The 19233-nt window shown below is 41.1% G+C and overlaps 2 protein-coding genes across 5 annotated transcripts in view; one reads left to right on the forward strand and one right to left on the reverse strand.

Annotated features, from left to right (window-relative positions):
* Positions 1-13894, forward strand: part of igf2bp2a (insulin-like growth factor 2 mRNA binding protein 2a) — a 75722-nt gene extending 61828 nt beyond the window's left edge. For 3 of the 4 annotated variants that reach the window (XM_054786609.1, XM_054786608.1, XM_054786610.1), the window contains 3 exons: positions 727-858; positions 969-1082; positions 3240-13894. In XM_054786609.1, the coding sequence (XP_054642584.1) occupies positions 727-858; positions 969-1082; positions 3240-3338 (345 nt within the window). In that variant the 3' untranslated portion in view covers positions 3339-13894. Of the gene's footprint in view, positions 1-225; positions 257-726; positions 859-968; positions 1083-3239 lie in introns of all 4 variants that reach the window. The other variant, XR_008572413.1, reaches the window with a different exon arrangement.
* On the reverse strand, positions 13103-18769 carry tmem41aa (transmembrane protein 41aa). The gene is made up of 5 exons (XM_054786611.1): positions 18507-18769; positions 17754-17904; positions 17351-17512; positions 17126-17264; positions 13103-16825 (listed from the first exon to the last, which is right to left on the reverse strand). The coding sequence occupies exons 1-5, from the start codon at positions 18674-18676 to the stop codon at positions 16605-16607; spliced, it is 843 nt and encodes a 280-aa protein (XP_054642586.1). The 5' UTR covers positions 18677-18769; the 3' UTR covers positions 13103-16604.
* Positions 18770-19233: the final 464 nt, after the last annotated feature.

Genomic DNA, 19233 nt, shown 5'->3' on the forward strand with positions numbered 1-19233 from the left:
ATGATATGTAGTATTTTAAACTGGTCACTAGGTGTCAGTAATACTGTAATGTTCGGTGAGACACACAAGCACCAGACTGATCTCCGGAACCACAGGCTTTTATTGCAGGTTTGAATTATCTCACAACAGGCACAATAATCCCTAACGCAGGCTATTGTTGCATCCATAATTTACTCCAAGCTAAAACTCAACTCTGAACCCTCGACGTCACTTCTTGTCCCCTAGCAATGGAACACATTTACAGCAACACACACAGGTAAGAGTCTTATTTATGTCTTAAATGCCTTATTTTCTGTGATCATGTCTACTATGTTGGATAATACAAGTGTAAAGGTAACCATAGGACTGCTATTTAATGTCTAGAGGGCTATAATGATGTTTAAGAACCGTATTTAGGAGGTCGTAAACAGGTTTTTTATGCTTGAACTATGAAAATATTCCATTTATAAATAAGGAGTCCTATTTGCGGAAATTCACTTATCGGATCTGGAACCAATTAACCGCAATAAACGAGGTATCGCTGTATACTGTTTGGTCAATGTAATCGGATGTAAAAAAAAAAAATAAAAAATACAATTTATCTGCAAGAAGTTACTGTATAGTCAATGTTCTGTCATGAAAACATTGTGAAATGTATCATCTTTCACGTTTTCAAACCTGGTCTCTGCTGCCCCTCTCCTACCCACAGTCTATCCTGGCCTCACCTCACCCTCCTCTTTATTCTAGGCCCAAGGTCGGATATTTGGGAAGCTGAAAGAGGAGAACTTCTTCTCCGGAAAGGAGGAAGTCAAACTAGAGACACACATCAAAGTTCCTTCAACTGCAGCCGGCAGGGTCATCGGCAAAGGGGGGAAGACTGTGAGTTCAGTGGTGCTTTTTAGCGCAAAAAAAAGGATATATATATATATTACAAAAACAGCTCATTTTGAAACTACATAGACAATTAGCTACTGTTGTGTTCATTTCAGGTCAATGAGCTTCAGAACCTTACGAGCGCTGAGGTCATCGTACCGAGGGACCAAACTCCAGACGAGAATGATGAGGTGTTTGTGAAGATCAGTGGGCATTTCTTTGCCAGTCAGGTATACAAACACACAGTCACCTCTTTCTTTTTAATATGGTCTGTGACGTTGTTGCGTCCGCTTTTCATGGAAATTACATTTTGATTTGACCCATTTTTAGTTTTTTTGTGTGGTGTTCATCTTTGCTCACGTGTACTGCTTTTTGCCACTTCCTTTGCTTACTTGATAAAAGTAATTACATTGTTTGACGACTTCAGTTTCAGCTACTGTCAATTGTCGTATTTGGCTAAGAGCCATATAAAATAAATATCTTTTGGATCGATTTTGGAGGCATTTATATAAATGTGCTGTTGGGGTAGTTTTTGTAATTTTATTTTTGTATCTTATTTTTAACTTTTTGCTTTAGTTTTTGCACACCTGTAGGTATGAACGACTCAAACTGTACCTGTAGATTTGTCCTTACCAAATATCATGACATCACTACTATTAACAAAACATAAAAAATAGCAGTGGCTTAGAAGTACAAACCGTGACTCCAAGGGGTTTGCTAGCCGAAAAAATCCGGTGCCTTCAACAACGTGGAATTTTCTACATGTATAATCCATCTACATTGGACAGTGTGTGTACACAGCACATAAAGTTCACAAAAGTATGTCTTATTTTCCGTTATTATGTCTACTATATTAAAGTTGACTATATCTACCTATAGATAACCATATTTAGAAGGCCGTAAACAGGTAATATAATACAACAATATTACAGTACATTTATAAATAATGTGTCCTACTTCGCAGAAATTTGCTTATCACGGTCTGGTCTGGAACCCATTAACAGCGATAAATGAGGGACTGCTGTATACTTTTTCTTCTCACGTTCTTTTCTTAACCCACCTTTTGTGTCACAAAAAAAGAGAGCGAGAATGGCCTTTGCTTGTCACTTAGACAGCGGTACAAGCGAAATTGTGCAATCACCCGTCTGTACACATACAGCATGCCGTGCATATGACAGGGGGGTAGACAGGACGGGATGATTGGGTGATAAAAGGGGGAGAGGAAAGGGGAGAACAAGAGCAGAGAGGAGGAGAAAAAAAAGCTACAAACTACAATGGTGTGAAAAAGTCTTTGCCCCTTTCCGGATTTCATATTTTTTCTGCATGTTTGTTACACTTAAATAAAATTTCAGATCATCAAACAAATTTAAATATTAGTCAATGGCAACTTTTTATTATTAAGGGAGGAAAACAATCCAAACCTACATGGCCCTGTGTGAAAAAGTGCCAAAAGTTAACATTTTGGAATGTGTGTGTCCCATTACATCTGCCATAAAAGTAACGCCGCATTTCAGAAAAAGAACATGACACCAACAATAAAATATGGTGGTGGTAGTGTGATGGTCTGGGGCTGTTTTGCTGCTTCAGGATCTGGAAGACTTGCTGTGATAAATGGAACCATGAATTCTGCTGTCTACCGAAAAATCCTGAAGGAGAATGTCCGGCCATCTGTTGGTGACCTCAAGCTGAAACCAACTTGGGTTCTTTAGCAGGACAATGATCCAAAACACGCCAGCAAGTCCACCTCTGAATGGCTGAAGAAAAACAAAATGAAGACTTTGGTGTGGCCTAGTCAAAGTCCTGACCCGAATCCTATTGAGAAGCTGTGGCATGACCTGAAAAAGGCGGTTCATGCTGGAAAACCCTCCAATGTGGCTGAATTACAACAATTCTGCAAAGACGAGTGGGCCAAAATTCCTCCACAGCGCTGTAAGAGACTCATTGCAAGTTATAGCAAACGCTTGATTGCAGTTGTTGATACTCAGGGTGGTCCAACCAGTTATTAGGTTTAGGGGCCAATCACTTTTTCACACAGGGTCATGTTTGGTTTGAATTTTTCTTCTCCCTTAATAATAAAAAGTTTTAATTTAAAAACTGCATTTTGTGTTCATTTGTGTTGTCATTGACTAATTTGTTTGATGATCTGAAATATTTAAGTGTGACAAACGTGCAAAAATAAAGAAATCAGGAAGGGGGATACTGTAACACTGTAACCACTGTATGCTCGTATGGGGAAGTACAGTGTGGGACTAGAAAAAAGCCACCAAAAAACAGAAAAGCAAAATATGAACCAGGGTTGATCCGTTGCTGCTGTGGTTCAAACTTTCAAGATTTTGCATCTTTTGGGACACATTTTTCCTGAAAACTACCTGTGGCCTTCCCGACAGACTGCACAGAGGAAGATCCGGGAGATCATTCAGCAGGTCAAACAGCAGGAACAGAAGCACCAGCGAGGCGCCGCCGGGTCACCGCAACAATCCAAGTGACCAGCAGATGGCGGCTCCAGCGGGCGCCACCCAATGAATGTAGCCCTCCCACACGGACAGAGACCTCTACCCAGACTTAAGGCCACGGCCAAGAGGGACATGCAGGGCAGACCAGCAGCGCCGGGATCAAAAACCAAAGAAGTTCACTAAGGAGGGGAAGCGAGTGAGAGCCAAAGGCTGTGAGCATTGTGTGCACTGCCAGCCCTGCCACAGCACACAGAGCAGGATACTGATATTGCAAGAGAAAAAAACACGACCAGAACGAAAGCAAGAGAAGTGTCGTCTTCACAAGGTAAAACAGGAACTAGCACGTCACCCTGCGTAACATTCTCTTTAGTTGGATTGATTTAGACCTAACATGAATGATACTGTATTGACTGTAGAGTATACGAGACATGCTTAGAAGAAGAGCAAGATGAACTATCCTTAGCAGTATTAACACAGGGTAGAAGAGAATATTGACATTTAAAGAGCAACCACATAAAGCAGTTCCCCTATTTTGGAAAATGGAAAAAGTACAGTACAAGCCCGATCTGGAAACATGATGAATGCTTTTTGTAACAAGCCTGTGTGCATGAGTGTAAGTGTGTGTGTGTGTGTGTGTGTGTGTGTGTGTGTGTGTGTGTGTGTGTGTGTGTGTGTGTGTGTGTGTGTGTGTGTGTGTGAGAGAGAGCCACTGTCCCTATGAAATTATTTACACCATTTTTTATTTTATTTCTATCACTTTCTCATCACGCTCTCTCATCAATTTAGTTTTTAAGAGGACTTTTAAAAGTATTCCAAGGCATGAAACTCCAACCCCCAATCCTCACCCTCCGCCCCCGCAGTCTTTCTGATACGGTGTGCAGCGGATGCCATCTGGGTCCTATTCTCAAAAACATCATCTGTCTTTAAATGATTGAAGCAGAAATGAATACTTTGGACCTGCTGGTCAATAGACTTTTTCCGTGTGATGCCGGAACACTTCCGCTCTGAATCTTCACTATCGATGTGGTGACGTATGTATCTGCAAATGGAATAAGATGCAAATATAAGGACGCCATTTTTTTTTTTCAATGGCATTTGTGGCGTCCCCTGTGGATTGCGGTAAAAATGCTTTGGAAGGCATGCCGGCATTCGTGTAATACAGATTGTATAATCATTGTGGTGGTCAATGACGTATGGACAATTAGTTGCCAAGTCCCACACGTGGCCCTGCAAATATGTTTTGTTGATGGCGGCCATGTTTTGCAACCAATCTTGCTCCAATTTTACAGGCATGTACTTCTTAGTTCTCTAAAAGTGCATACCAATTTTTGTGGTGATTTGGTAAGCGTCCTGAAATTACAGTGGGTGGTTTGTAGAGCGCGTTTCAAGTCAGTCTGACTTATGGGGTTCAATAACAGCACCTCCATGTGGTTTATTTGCCTGAAAAATACAAGTACAGTACAGGCAACGCAGTAGGGGTGCGTGTTGTGACAAACATCTCCTCTTTTGTGCGCAGCGTTTGAGGAGTGGAAAAGGTAACTTGCACAGACAAATACACGTGGTCTTCGGGATAAGTGCGCGTTCTTTACCTTCCTCGATCGTGATGTTAGTCGAGTTTTGGTATAAATAGTTAAATTGACTTCTGAGTCACTCACACTGAACACATGAAAGACATAAAATACAGTCATAAAATGTTAATAACAATAATTACATGAAACAGTAATAAAGCAATAAGACAGCACGGCCAACCTTTCTATCTCAATAATAAGACCACTATGTTGCATACTTATTACTGTCGCTTTCATAGGAGCAGATCCTTTAACATGCTCAAGGATACTGACGGCAGTTGAGTTTTCTGATGTTGTTTTGGCTTTGTGCGGCCGACAGCAGCCTGTTTATTTTATGTAATTAAGAGATTGTTGATAGAGCACCTGCTCGTAATACTTACATCTAAGCAGACGTCGCAATAGCATCTTAATCTTTAATTATGGTGGCGACATACCAGTGTTGAGAGTGGTGTGGCTGTGCGTGAGCTGCACATAGTGTACCGCATTCTTTCACTGTAACCAGTTCTCGAGCAAGTCACTTGTTTGCGGATCAAAATGAAGTTTTTTAATTAATTTATGGGAGCCCATACGTAACCATGAAACGCCGAAATTCGGAATGCAGAAAGCCGAGGACCACCTGTACACGCAATTGTGACTGCAGCTCAACTTTCCGTGGCCGACACCGTCCTGAAACTACCTCAGACTAAATCAACAGCCAAGCAGTCTACTCCGTTTTGCCACAGTCGCATCAAGACATAATGAATACACGATGAATTCCACGCAATCAACACATTTCTGACAAGCTTATGACTTATGCTAGTCACCAGTCTGAGGGGTATACCGCGAAGCGACTTCAGTTGGTCAGCTATCTGAGTCCAAAGCCAGGCTTGCCTGCACGATGAAGGTGGCTCTCTTTTAAAGTGATTATATCACCATAGCTTGGGCTAAACTGTCCAGACTTTCAGCTTAAAATCTGCTCTGAAAGCGTCGCTGTGTTTTATATTACAATATTTGCTGGAGGAATAAGCACTCTGAGGCATCAATCAATGGGAAGAAAACACTTCTTTAAACTGAACAGTCAACACAACCACCTAGTGGTCACCACGAGGTACAGCGTGTCTCATGAGCACACTGATGTCAACCCAGTACTTATTTGTAACAGATAACGAGGAAAATTAATTATTTCACTTTGATGTGGCCATAGGGCAGTGTAAGCCCAAAAATCTTACCCGCTGGAGCTATTTTCACTGTCAAAAAAGACGTTATTGTCGGCGACAGTAGATAAGCGTGTTCATCTCGACACTGTAAAAAATGTATAGCCTATGCACATTCAGCCTTGCTTTCAATAAAGAAAACACACACACACATGCATTCTATAATTGAGATCAATAAAATATGAAAACAATAAAGACATCGTTCAAAAAATTTAAAAAGACAGTTGTTGTCCTCCCTTGCTCTACTGGCGGCAACAGTGTTACTTTTGGCAGTGATCGTCTTTCAGAACTCCTGATAACGCTCCGTAATAATTCTGTGCTCATGTGGTGTAAAATACACCGGCCGGGACTGCACCATTTTTGCGCAGCAGCAGAATAATATCACGTCAAACGCCCCCTTTTATGTGACTGCGCACTGAGCACAAAGCTGCAGCGTGAGCACGAAGCCTGAGTTTGTTGAGCTACTTCCGCCTCCGGTCACACACTGCTGTGGGATGGCATTCCCGAGTTTAACAGCTTACACTCGCTCCTCCCACCCTGTTGCGTTGAATGCAATTGTCGCTGTGTTTTAATACGTTTGACATCGCGCCTCTCGTTGTATGATTGTGGCATGCCATGCGCCACTTACAGAAAAATGAATTAGTGTTTACGTCTTATTCCATTAGCAAATACATGTAGAGGAAGTGACGCTAACTGGAGGAAGTGCTTTGACGTTCCCGTTAAAAGGGTCTGTTTGAATGTGTGCACACTCGCCTTAAGGGAATGTGTCATGGGATGGTGGTGGTTGGCTGGGTGGTTTTTAAGTGTGCATTGAAGCAAATGTGAAGGTGGGTTGTGGCACTTGAACGACCTGCGGCGCACACTCACGGTGGGCGGGTCGGCTTGAACCTTCTCTCATGGCCGGGGGACCTTTCTAAAAGGGCGTGAGAGCTGTGAATGTACCATAACACAGCCTTTTTAGAATCTAATAAACGCAATCAGCCCTCGTCTTGTCCAGCACAGGCCAGGCAGAGATCGTTATGCTTGAATTTCATTTTCTTTGCTGTTGTTTTTTTGCTGAGCTGGCTGACTGACTGACTGCTGTGCAAGTATGCTGGGCATGCGGGTCCCTAATGGAGACCATGGAAGCTTGTTGCCTTATTTTGTCATCTTTCACTCTTCATTGCAAAGCTTATTGCCACACCTTCCTCCATGCGTGTGTGTGTGTGCGTGCGTAGGTGCATGTGTGTGTATATATATATAAATATATATATATATAAATATATAAAAAAGAGAGAGTAATATTTATGAATCTATTTTTTTCCTATTTTGTGATGAGAGCTATTGATATGAAACAAAAGAAAACAAAAGTCCTCTTCTTTTTTTGCCCTCAGTGGGACACTGCCATATTATTTTGAAGGGAAGTGTTTATTTTCTTGAAAATGAATATAAAAGAGAACCTGAAAAAAACGTGAGAAGAGTAAAGTGAACCACCGCAGGATGTAAACAGTGCGCAGTCAGTATTGTGATCTACCTCAGGCTTCAGGGTACCTCAGTCCAATCTCTCATTCCCCCCCCCCTTTTCCACATTTTGTATGCCTTGTTAACTGATCATTTTGATCATTTAAAAATTTTTTTTTTTTAATGAATTAAAAAAAAAAAATAATGTAAAAGAAGAACAGGAGGGGCCATCTCAACCAGTTCCTCCAACTTAGTTTAACTTCGTAGTCTTTGCCGTGCAACCTCTTACTGACACTCACATGAATTCAAAAAAAAAAAAAAAAAAAAAAAGAGCGAGAATGGATCATGGAACGGGGGTACGCACTTGCCCGAAGTGGCTCGGAATGACGATGCTGTGTACTGAATACACCGGGGGTGTCCAAAGTGCAGCCCAGGGGCCATTTGGATAAGCACTCGGGATATTGTAAGCATAAAGTCAATTCACTGTTAATGGGATGTAGTCTTGGATATTACACTCATTTGCTTTGTCAGCTACTGTATATCACAAAGTTAAGATGCGGATGTTTTATACAGCCTACTCATTTATACTCATTTATACAGCCTAGCTGACACACGTTGGATTGGAATGTGCAAACTATCAACGTCACCGTCGATCTATCCCTACATCCTGCAGTTTGTATGCGTGCGGCCCCCGGTGGAAAAAGTTTGGACATCCCTGGATTACGCCATCTAAAAAGATGAGGGGGGGGGAAAAAAATCAAATCTGGTGATAGAAATTAACCAACTGTACCTCCTAGAAGTAAAATATAAAGTTTGAAAATGTGTGTTTTGGTAGATGATTTGATTTGTTGTAACAATGCTTCGTGGATAAAAATGTTATACCATTGGAAAGCCTGCTTATTTACCGTTTAAATGATGGGTCACTTCTAAGTAATAAACATTTAGGGGATGGCTTTTTAAATATTTTTTTAATCACAAATATCCTTGTTAGCATCTTTGGCTTACTAACAAACTGTGAACCGAAACCATATCATCAGCGGTTGATTCACAAAAATGTTAACACAAAACATGTTTCTACAGTTTTACATACAGTGCCCCCTTCCTGGTTCCTTTTATTTTGCATGTTTGTCACACTTAAATGTTTCAGATCGTCAAACTAATTTAAATATTAGTCAATGACAACACAGCGGAACACAAAATGCAGTTTTTCATGAAACTTTTTGTTATTAAAGGACAAAAAAAAATGAAAACCTACATGTCCCTGTGTGGGGAAAAAGTGATTGACACTGGGCAAAAACGGCCTGCATGGCGGAGTTCCAAGACCAACACCACTGCTGAACAAAAAGAACATTAAGGCAGAAAATATCTTCAAATACTCTGTGGTCTGACGAGACAAAAATTGAACGTTTTGGAAAGTGTGTCCCATTACATGTGGTGTAAAAATATCACCTCATTTCAGAAAAAGAACATCATACCAACAGTAAAACATGGTGGTAGTGTGATGGTCTGGGGTGGTTTTTCTGCTGCAGGACCTGGAAGACTTGCTGTGATAAATGGAATCATTAATTCTGCTGTCTACCGAAAAATCCTGAAGGAGAATGTCCGGCCATCTGTTTGTGACCTCAAGCTGAAACCAACTTGGGTTCTTTAGCAGGACAATGATCCAAAACACACCAGCAAGTCCACCTCTGAATGGCTGAAGAAAAACAAAATGAAGACTTTGGAGTGGCCTAGTCAAAGTCCTGACCTGAATCCTACTGAGATGCTGTGGCATGACCTTAAAAAGGCGCTTCATGCTGGAAAACCCTCCAATGTGGCTGAATCACAACAATTCTGCCAAAATTCCTCCACAGCGCTGTAAGAGACTCATTGCAAGTTATCACAAACGCTTGATTGCAGTTGTTGCTGCTAAGGGTGGTCCAACCAGTTATTAGGTTTAGGGGGCAATCACTTTTTCACACAGGGTCATGTAGGTTTGGGGTTTTTTTCTCCCTCAATAATGAAACATTTTATTTTAAAAAATGCATTTTGTGTTCAGTTGTGTTGTGAGTGATTGATATTTCAATTTGTTTGATCTGAAACATTTAAGTATGACAAAATAAGAAAACCAGGATGGAGGCAAACACTTTTTTACACCACTGTACATCACACAATTCTAAATGCATATAAGTGATGAATGAAAGGGATAAATAAATTAACATTTAAGGTTACTTTCATCTTCACTGATGATGTAGACACGCTGTGGCATCTTCCTCTTCAGCACCACCTTCCTGTTCTCTTCAATGCAGTCGTGTTTCTCACCTTCTTTACCAAAATGCTGGCACTTGCAACTTTTCTTTGGCTCCGTTTTGGGGTTATCGGGGAAACGCTGAGAAACTCACGGCAAAACAAGAAGGTGGTGATGAAAGAGGAAGGTGTTGATCTTGCTGCCACATTTTGTCTTTAGGAACACTCACGTCAAGATTCACATCCTCAATGAAGGTAAAAGTAACCTCAAATGTTCATTTATCGCTTTCAATCATCATTTATGCGTATTTTGAATAGTTTTCTGCATGTGAATCCATAATAACGTGTTTTGTGTTCACATCTTTAGCCTTCTGGAACAGGTCAATTGGATTAACATTATTTCTTAGGGGAAAAATTGATTCAGTTAGCGTCTGTTTAACTTAGAGTCGACCTTCAGGAACAAATTAATGACGCTAACCAATTTAAATTGAGAGCGAAGCCGCACGTCAAAAGGTCATGTTTGACCAGGGTCCCTGGTGGCATGACGGTACGCCCGCCTACCTTCCATGGCGCGTTTTACCTCCCACTCATGCACGTCGCTCACAAATCATTTCAAAGTGAAATTAATAATACTTTCCAGTGGTATGACGGCAAGAAGCATTGATTGAATTATCTAGCAAACACAAAACTCCGAGCTTTTTATTTTGTTTACCTTCTCCAGACTGTACCTCCTAGGAAAAACAAAAAGATTTGCCTGTGAATAAGGAATTTTGTAACACAAGTTTTACTCTCCTATTCTCTGTTAGTGGTTTTATTTTAATATAAGGAAGAACACACACAGAGCTGCAAAAATACACTGACTCTTGAATATGGTGTAAAAACAACAACAAAAAAAAAGTAGAATGTAGAATTTAGCTGGTGACACTAATGGACGTGAGACAATAAGTAGTGTCTCACGACAATGCATCGTGTCTGACACACATTTCGGTGTGCACCTGAGTGTCACTGCCGTTGTTGTTTTTTTTTTTAAATTTTTGTTTTTATTTTGTGCTGTACATTTCAGAATTACCTCTCTGAATCAAAGGCTGACTTTTAGTGACTAAAAAGAGATGCAGGGCAGTGGAGGGATCGTACAATGTCCCAGTGAACACACACTAGCAGTGCTTCAAATAATAAAACAAGGTCTCGTAACCTCACACAATGCCTGAGGCTGCTCCAGCCAGCCTCCCTCCAGCCGGTGCAGTACCTTCTCCTGATGATAGCTGGCCCTGTGGTATGTGGTGGTCTGCTAGCGGGCCTCTTCCTCGGCTTCTGCAGAGGACCGTCTGTCTGTCTGTCGTGTCTTTCATAAGTGCGGCGTTCCCTCTAAGGCGCTGCAGCAGCGCATCACGCTCACTGAGGTGAAGCCCTTGTGGTGTTTTCTAAGGTTTTTGGGGTGTTGCTAGACTTTAATATTCAGTAAAAACCACACTTACACGCATCACCGAGGCGGTTTTAGCGGTGTTAGTCATATCACAACGGTTGGTGGGTAGCTGTTGTTGTATTTTGTTGTTTTGTTTTGTCTTCCGCCGATCCGGTTTTCTTGTCACTTACACGGTTTTGATGATTCTTAGCTCTTGAGTTTCATTTCTATTAGATGGCTGCCAATACTAGTTAGTACCGCCGTGGGTTTAAACCACACGCAAGTTCATGTTCAAATCAAAGTGGCACACTAGAATGGCACTTAGTGAAGCGCAGACCTCCGCCAAGGCAGAAAACAATCATCATCAGTTTGGGATGGCACCATATTCTGTCATAGATATGAAATTTGACTGTTTTTTTTGGTCATTATTCACGGAAGTGTTGCAAAATGCATTATTTAAATATTCAATGTGGTTCTTTTGTGGCCTGTTCTCCACTCACTATTCCACAAAGTTGAAATTCCACAAGAATGAATTCATTATTTTGATGAGAATGAAGTGTACGAGTATTAGGACCGCACTGAAAATAGTCTGAATTTTCTAGGAGAATAAAGTCATAGTTATGAGAATAAAGTTAAAATGTTATGGGGGGGCAAAATAAGTCTATAAAGGGGTTTTGGGAGCACACACACTAATACTACTATGAAAATGTAATGAGAAGAATCAAAAAAGAGGGAAAGGTTGTAACTTTACAAGAATAAAGTAGGGCTGTCTCATGATTGAACATTTTCATCAAATTAATCACAGTTTTCAAGTTAATTGATCATGATTAATCACCATTTGCCACTAATGTATGTGTGAAATATGCTCATTTTGCTGTATTTTATGAAGAGAAAAATACATGACAGGCATGTATTCGTATGTATTAACATCTCCAAATACACAAAGTTTAAATCAAGCTAAATATAGCACAAATGTCTGAAAATGCGTTTGCCTAACGCTCGTCTCTTTAATAGTAGCAGAATCACAGTTTCATCAAGTTATTATGAGCCAGAGGGTTGCGTAACTTAAGTTGAATTCAGATGTCTTGAGTGTTTGATGTATTTTCTGGGGTTTCCGAGCATACTTAAAAGCAGAAAATCGTACTTCCGCAGTTAAGAGTAACGTTAGTGAGAGACAAGGATATCCACTTACTGTTTTTTCTTTGTCTTTCTGTGTAGCTAGACCACACATACACGCATAATAAAGAGGCTGATGTGATTTTCAGAGTGTCCCTGAATGCATCTTGCGGTTGTCTAGTAACAATAAGGAAGTATCGTTCCCAGGAGGCTGAATAAGGACACGTTTGAGTTGCCAATACAAGTATGGTGTTGGAATTGCACTGCTGTTGATGTGTTCAGATCAGAGTAAAGTTCTAAAAGAGCGGCAGACTCGGACTGTGTGACTCTGGGGGGCCGCTATTGTGGCTCCGTCTGCCATCATAAGAGATGTGGCTTGAGAAGATGCGCATGCGTTAACGAAGGTAAAAATTGTAACGTAGTTAATTAAATAAATGAGTTACCGCTGTTAATGCTCTATTTTTGATAGCCCTACAGTAAAGTATTTTTTAAAAATTCATAATTTCATGATAACGTGGTAATATTACCCCAGGAAAAAATTGTATGAGAATAAAGTTGTAATATTTCAAGCAAAACGTGATGTTAAAAAAATCCCAATAAAACATTAACTGAAAATAAAGAAGAATTAAGCTGTAATATTACAAAAACAAAAGTTATGAGAAAAAAAAAGTACAAATTTTACAAGAACAAAATTTTTGCATGGAAAAATTTTACAGGACAAATATGTATGTAATATGAAAAAACAGTATTTTAATTGAGAAAAAAATTGAACATTATCGTAATTTAATCAATAACGTCATCATATATTTAGAAAAAAGTTACAATTTTACAACAATAAAGTGGATATTCTTTATTTAAAAAATAAAACCGTGTTCTTGTAACATTAAAAGTTGTTTTCTCGAAACGTTTTGCTTTCAGTGTGGTCCTAATATACTGCACCTTCACCGCTCAAGGTGCCATGCGGTACAAATAAAAGCATGCAACTTGGCGGAGGTAAGCGCCGCACGCTAAAGAAGGTTAATAAAGGATCCAGGTGTGAATAGGATATCAACTACAGAACATCGGGACATGGCAGAGCAAAGGGCATTCTTGAAGCACCCGAGCAACATGGATCATCCAGTGTGGTTTATCAAATGTGAAGACAAGTGATACCATGCTGTCGTCCATCCAGGATGCACTTTGCGTCATCTCGCACTAAACTTTCAACTAGTAGTTTTACACATCTCACCATTTGGGAGATTCCTTCGTGTGTGTGTGTGTGTGTGTTTAATAGGTGAAACCCCTCAAAGGTCCCACATGCCCAGAGGTCTCAAACACCTCAAGGTCATGGATGACTGTGCGCTGGACTGACATTCGATCATTGTTTCACACTTGGTGGTGGATCCATGCCTTTTTGGTTCCAAGCATACTGTTGTTTGAGTTGTGAGTGTGAACTGTATTGCTGAGCAACCTGGATCTGAGCAATAAACACAATTTGCATCAACTTCTTGTCCGGCATTTTATTGTTGATTGTTGCCAACTCTGAAAATGCGGTAAATGCCTCACAAATGTCACGGCTGAAAAGGCGTCAAGTTATACGCGCCACAACACGAGGTACACCTGCACGATCTAAAGCTGGTCAGAGCTTATATTTTTGATCATTTTCTCTCTGAATGTTCTCAATAATGCTGCTCAGAAAGTTGCCATAGTGTAGCAGGAGCTCAACTTCCCGGTTTAGACTGAATCAACAGCGCCTCTACTGGTTGCATTGAAGTAGTGCACTCCATTTTACCTCAACTGCTTCAAGACTTGACATACTACAAGTATTAGTATTAGGCTAGCGACCCACTGGCCAACTGTCAACAGATCGGCCCACAATTCTATTGTTTGAATTTACAACAAGTGCTTTTGGGGTAGTCCTTAAATCAGCAGCAGAAGCAATGCTCTTTTTATATGGACAACCTTGTCAAATAGACACCCATGCTTGTCGGCAGCATAATTACTCTGCATTTTTGGTTGAAAAAAATACATCCATCTTTGCACACTACTTGCTGCTTAATAGTAAGCATTACTCTGTCATATAAATGATCTTTGGGACTCTTGGCTCATGTATTAAATCTTCCTGGAGGTCCTGTTCTTTTACTTATATATTACATACAGTAATGTATTACATATTAGTCATGTCATCATATAAAGCATGTAGTGGTGTGAAAGTGTTTGCCTCCTTCCTGATTTTTTTTTATTTTTTGCATGTTTGTCACACTTAAATGCTTCAGATAAATTTATTGTGATCTATCAGTCTGGAAAAGGGTGTAAAGCCATTTTTAAAGCTTTGGGACTCCAGCGAACCATAGTGACAGCCATTATCCACAAACAGCGAAAACATGGAACAGTGGTGAACCTTCCCAGGAGTGGCCGGCCAACCAAAATTACCCCAAGAGCGCAGCGAAGACTCATCCAAGAGGTCACAAAAGACCCCAAAACAACATCTAAAGAACTGCAGGCCTCACTTGCCTCAGTTAAGGTCAGTGTTCATGACTCCACCATAAGAAAGACACTGGGCAAAAAACAGCCTGCATGGCAGAGTTCCAAGACAAAAACCGCTGCTGAACAAAAAAACACATTAAGGATGGTTTTAATTTTGCCGAAAAACATCTTGATACCCAAGACCTTTGGGAAAATACTCTGTGGCCTGGCGAGACAAAAGTTGACCTTTTTGGAAGGTATGTGTCCCATTACACCTGGCGTAAAAACATACCAACAGTAAAATAAGGTGGTGGTAGTGTGATGGTCTGGGGCTGCCGCTTCAGGACCTGGAAGACTTGCTGTGATAAATGGAAGCATGAATTCTAGTCTACCAAAAAAATCCCCTAGGAGAATGTCCAGCCATCTGTTTGTGACCTTAAACCGAAATGAACTGGGGCTCTGGAGCAGGACAATCATCAAAAAAACAGCAGCCAGTCCATCTCTAAATGACTGAAGAAAAACAAAATGAAGACTTTGGAGCGGCTTCATCAAAGTCCTATTGAGATGCTGTGGCATGACCTTAAAAAGGCGCTTCATGCTGGAAAACCCTCCAATGTGGCTGAATTACAACAAATCTGCAAAGACGAGTGGGCCAAAATTCCTCCACAGCGCTGTAAGAGACTCATTGCAAGTTATCGCAAACGCTTGATTGCAGTTGTTGCTTCTAAGGGTGGCCCAACCAGTTAATAGGTTTAGGGGGCAATCACTTTTTCACACAGGGTCATGTAGGTTTGGATTTTTTCTTCCTTAATAAAAAGTTTCATTTAAAAACTACATTGTGTTCAGTTGTGTTGCCATTGACTAATATTTCCATTTGTTTGATGATCTGAAACTGTGACAAACAGGCAAAAAAAGAAATCAGGAAGGAGGCATACACTTTCACACCACTGTATATTAATCATATAAATATTGTACAGTAAATTAAATATATAAACCTTCCATTGTTAGAAAAACAAACAGTATTTCAAATAGAATTATCCCCATTCATAATATATATCCATCCATTTTCTACACCGCTTGTCCTCACTAGAGTCATGGCGGTATGCTGGAGTCTATCCCAGCTGATTTCGGGCGAGAGGCGGGGTACACCCTGGACTGGTCGCCAGCCAATCGCAGCCCATTCATAATAATCATAATTCTTAATTGCACTGCGGTTTTTCTAATAATTTGGTGCCTATTTAACTACACGAGAGGAACACAACCAGACACCCCATCCAAGTACAAAAATAAACACATGACAGGCTCTTATCTTTTGATTGGATGGCATAATATTGTACGGGTGTACCTAATGTTGTGGCCAATGAGCGACTATACGAAAACACCTCCTCGGGGATAGTCACCTTTCGTCCTCCGCACGGTCCATGGAACGAAGCCCAAGCAACAATGTTGTATTGCGAGGCTTTGTGCTGCCTGCATAAATGTTACATTCACTTCTACGAATGAAGATTCTATTGGATAAAAAAAAAAAAAAAAGACAGTAAAAAAATATGGCTGTACAGTTCACCACAAATGATAATGCGGGTTCTTCTGTAATAATCCCCAAATTCCTCACTGGACACTGCACAGCTACAACAGGTTACCTTTTACATTCAAACTGAATCTGAATGTTTTTGATAATGATCGTGTGATTGCGCTCCCTTTTTGCTTTGTCTTGTCAAACTGCGGCAGACACTCAACACTGATGATGTGAGGTAGTAGAAAACAGTCAACAGCAAAATTCCCCTCCCCTCTCCTGTTACGACCGTACACCCAGTAGATATCGTTGATGTTGGTCGTCTTCTAACATCAGGTGGCTCCAGTGGTCCAAATAAAACGTTCCACCGAGTAAGTCTCCCTTTTGAGGAGCAAATCACTGGACCTTCTTGTTGGCGAGGTCACCGTTCTGCTCATGCGCCTCCACTTTGAGGCGCCAGTGGCTGTACCGGCGGATGAGGGCGCCCGGCAGCAGAGCCATGCAGGCGATGGCCAGCAGCTGGATGAGGCGCTGCCAGGAGAACAGGTCGTCCAGTGACGACACTTCCGACAGCATGACACCAGTCTGGACGCAGATGAAGTTGTACGGAAGCAGGCCTGCAAGAGAACATCAGTGAGCACAAAACTTACGTACACCCCTTGCATAATATCACAGTACATGTTGGAATTCATGTTTCCCCTCAGTGAACCGTATCGCACCATTATCGGCTGCACTCATGCAGCCCCAGACCACGACACTACCACCACCAGGCTTGACTGTAGGCAATTATTGTAATACTTGTTTGTGTTGGCAGCTATTTTGGCAATAATGGCCACGCATTGACTCGTTTCCAGGGATAGTTAGTGAGCACAGTACAGGAGTGAGTACGTTTACTACGACGCCACTCTTGTGCTCACCGATGAAGACCGAGCAGAGGAAGAACATCACTGGGATGTTGACAACGGGGGCGGCCATATTCAAAAACCAGTTGGGCGTCATGGGAAAGAACCTCAAGAAGAGCAGGAAGAAGAACAAACAGTCCTTGTTGTCCTCCACCTGGCGAGGAAAGAACAACATGAGCTACCAGCAGTGCGTTTAACACGACCTAGTAGGAAAAAAAATACTGAAAAGCGTGTGTTGACCTTCCTCTGGAGCATGGAAACTTTATCAGGGAAGAGGTTCACAATGTGGTGTTTTCCGAAGGCCTGAGATAGAAGGTAGCACGTGGTGGAGCCCACAGTGGTAAGCACGCAGGCTAGCAGCAGACCTTCATGCAGGCCAAATATGGCTCCCGCTAAGATGTTCTACAGAGAAAAGGTTTGAATTAGTATTGCGCTTAATAATCGACGATAATTATCTGTGATGAATTGACCTGTTGATTGAACATGGGCCGAATGGAGCGCACGACTTGGCTAGTTAGTTGTTGCTAGCTAGTGGGTTGCTCATTTTCTCTTTGGTTTACCGAGAAAATGACTTTTTTGCGTCACAAAGACTTTTTCAACTTGTCTTCCGGCATCAGACCAAAGTACAGGAGCTTAACCTCACCAGGAATGAGGATCCGGGAATGGCAAAGGACTGCTTGTAAAGGTAAGCGCTGCAGAAGAGGAGCAACACGTATCCTGTGTGCTCTGTCTTGTAAAACTGAAGAAGCGCAGCCAGCTCCCGCAGCTCCTCCAAGTCAGAAGGGAATTTCAACCTACCAAAAATAGACAACAGAGACCCAGAAAAACCGTTGGAAGAAAAATGCACAATAAAGAAAATCTTTACATTCAGGCTTAAACTAACAATTGTTACTCCAATTGTCTCGTTGAGTCCACAATACGATGCCATCAAACGATCTCTACAGTATTTGACGAGACGACATCAAAACAAATACACACGAAAAAATAATTTAAAAAATGGCGTAAAGTGACGTGAATAAAGTCCAGTTTTTTGAGATATTCTTTTAACATTACGAAGTAGAACGTGCAATTAATGAACATCAAAATCCCCACAGTCTTAAACGCAACAGTAAATGCACTTGTCATAAACTATCGTTTTCGCGTAAAATTACTTCTATTACGTGTTTTTTCCTCTTCTTTATTTGCGTACATTCGACCAAAACAAGACATTAAAAACAGTTGAATTTTACTTCTGTCATTCAGTTATGTATAAAACGCAATACATCATGATCAAATAGCGTATATTTATTATAAGTGTTCTATTAGGAAAGTATGTTTTAGGGGGAAGCTACCTGGAAACAATCAAAATACTGCTTCACTTTAAAAGCTTATGTCACTTAAAGAGAAATACTACAACCTTCTGATCCCCTCCGTGCTCCCAACGGGCACTTTGGACTCTTCTGCTCCGACATGTTCGGTTGGTGTCCGAACAGGTCTTGGCGGTGCAGGGGGCAGGTACAGAGACAGTGAATAAAGGTAGAACGTAGCAGCTATAACAACAGTGATAAGTCCAACCAAAGAGCGCATATTCTCACAGCTTTTTGTTTTGTTTTTCGACAGCTAAAGCAGGAAGTGGGATCGGAAACGAAAGGGACAACGCGAACCGCCCATAACACGACGTCACTTCCGTCAATAGCCACACGCGACATCGTTACCAAAGACGTTCAAGTCATTTTTCACCGAATTCGACTCTTTTAATTGAAAACGTTGCAGATAAATTATTGGCAGGTCGCAAAATGTCTAATTTGAAAGCATTTAGCTGAAAAGTAACGGAATACAAAGAACAATTTTTGTCATCCAGGCCGGATAAGGGCGCTAATGCTCTATTGTGCTGTGAGGTAAACAGCAGTTTAGCTAACCAAAGACGCTAGACAGAAAGAATTTGTTCTACTACCACTTCCGTAGTTCCGTTCGGCCGCCATGATAGTAAGCAGAATCCAGAAACAGTGCACTGTGTGAAGATGTCCTCGGCGCGCAGATATGAATTGCTCAATAGACGGTCCAAAAGACCAGATTTGTAATTTTTCATGTGTCCCCCAAATAAAGAAATGCATGTGTGATAGAAACGTTGTACATTTATCACA

The sequence above is a fragment of the Dunckerocampus dactyliophorus genome, chromosome 9 (assembly GCF_027744805.1).
Source record: "Dunckerocampus dactyliophorus isolate RoL2022-P2 chromosome 9, RoL_Ddac_1.1, whole genome shotgun sequence".
NCBI classification, from domain to species: domain Eukaryota; kingdom Metazoa; phylum Chordata; class Actinopteri; order Syngnathiformes; family Syngnathidae; genus Dunckerocampus; species Dunckerocampus dactyliophorus.

Coding starts and splice junctions, on each gene's coding strand:
- tmem41aa (XM_054786611.1), bottom strand. CDS start 18,676: ATGCGCTCTTTGGTTGGACTTATCACTGTTGTTATAGCTGCTACGTTC. Junction 17,905..18,506: donor AGCACGGAGGGGATCAGAAG/GTTGTAGTATTT, acceptor TATTTTTGGTAG/GTTGAAATTCCCTTCTGACT. Junction 16,826..17,125: donor CCTCTGCTCGGTCTTCATCG/GTGAGCACAAGA, acceptor GTTCTCTTGCAG/GCCTGCTTCCGTACAACTTC.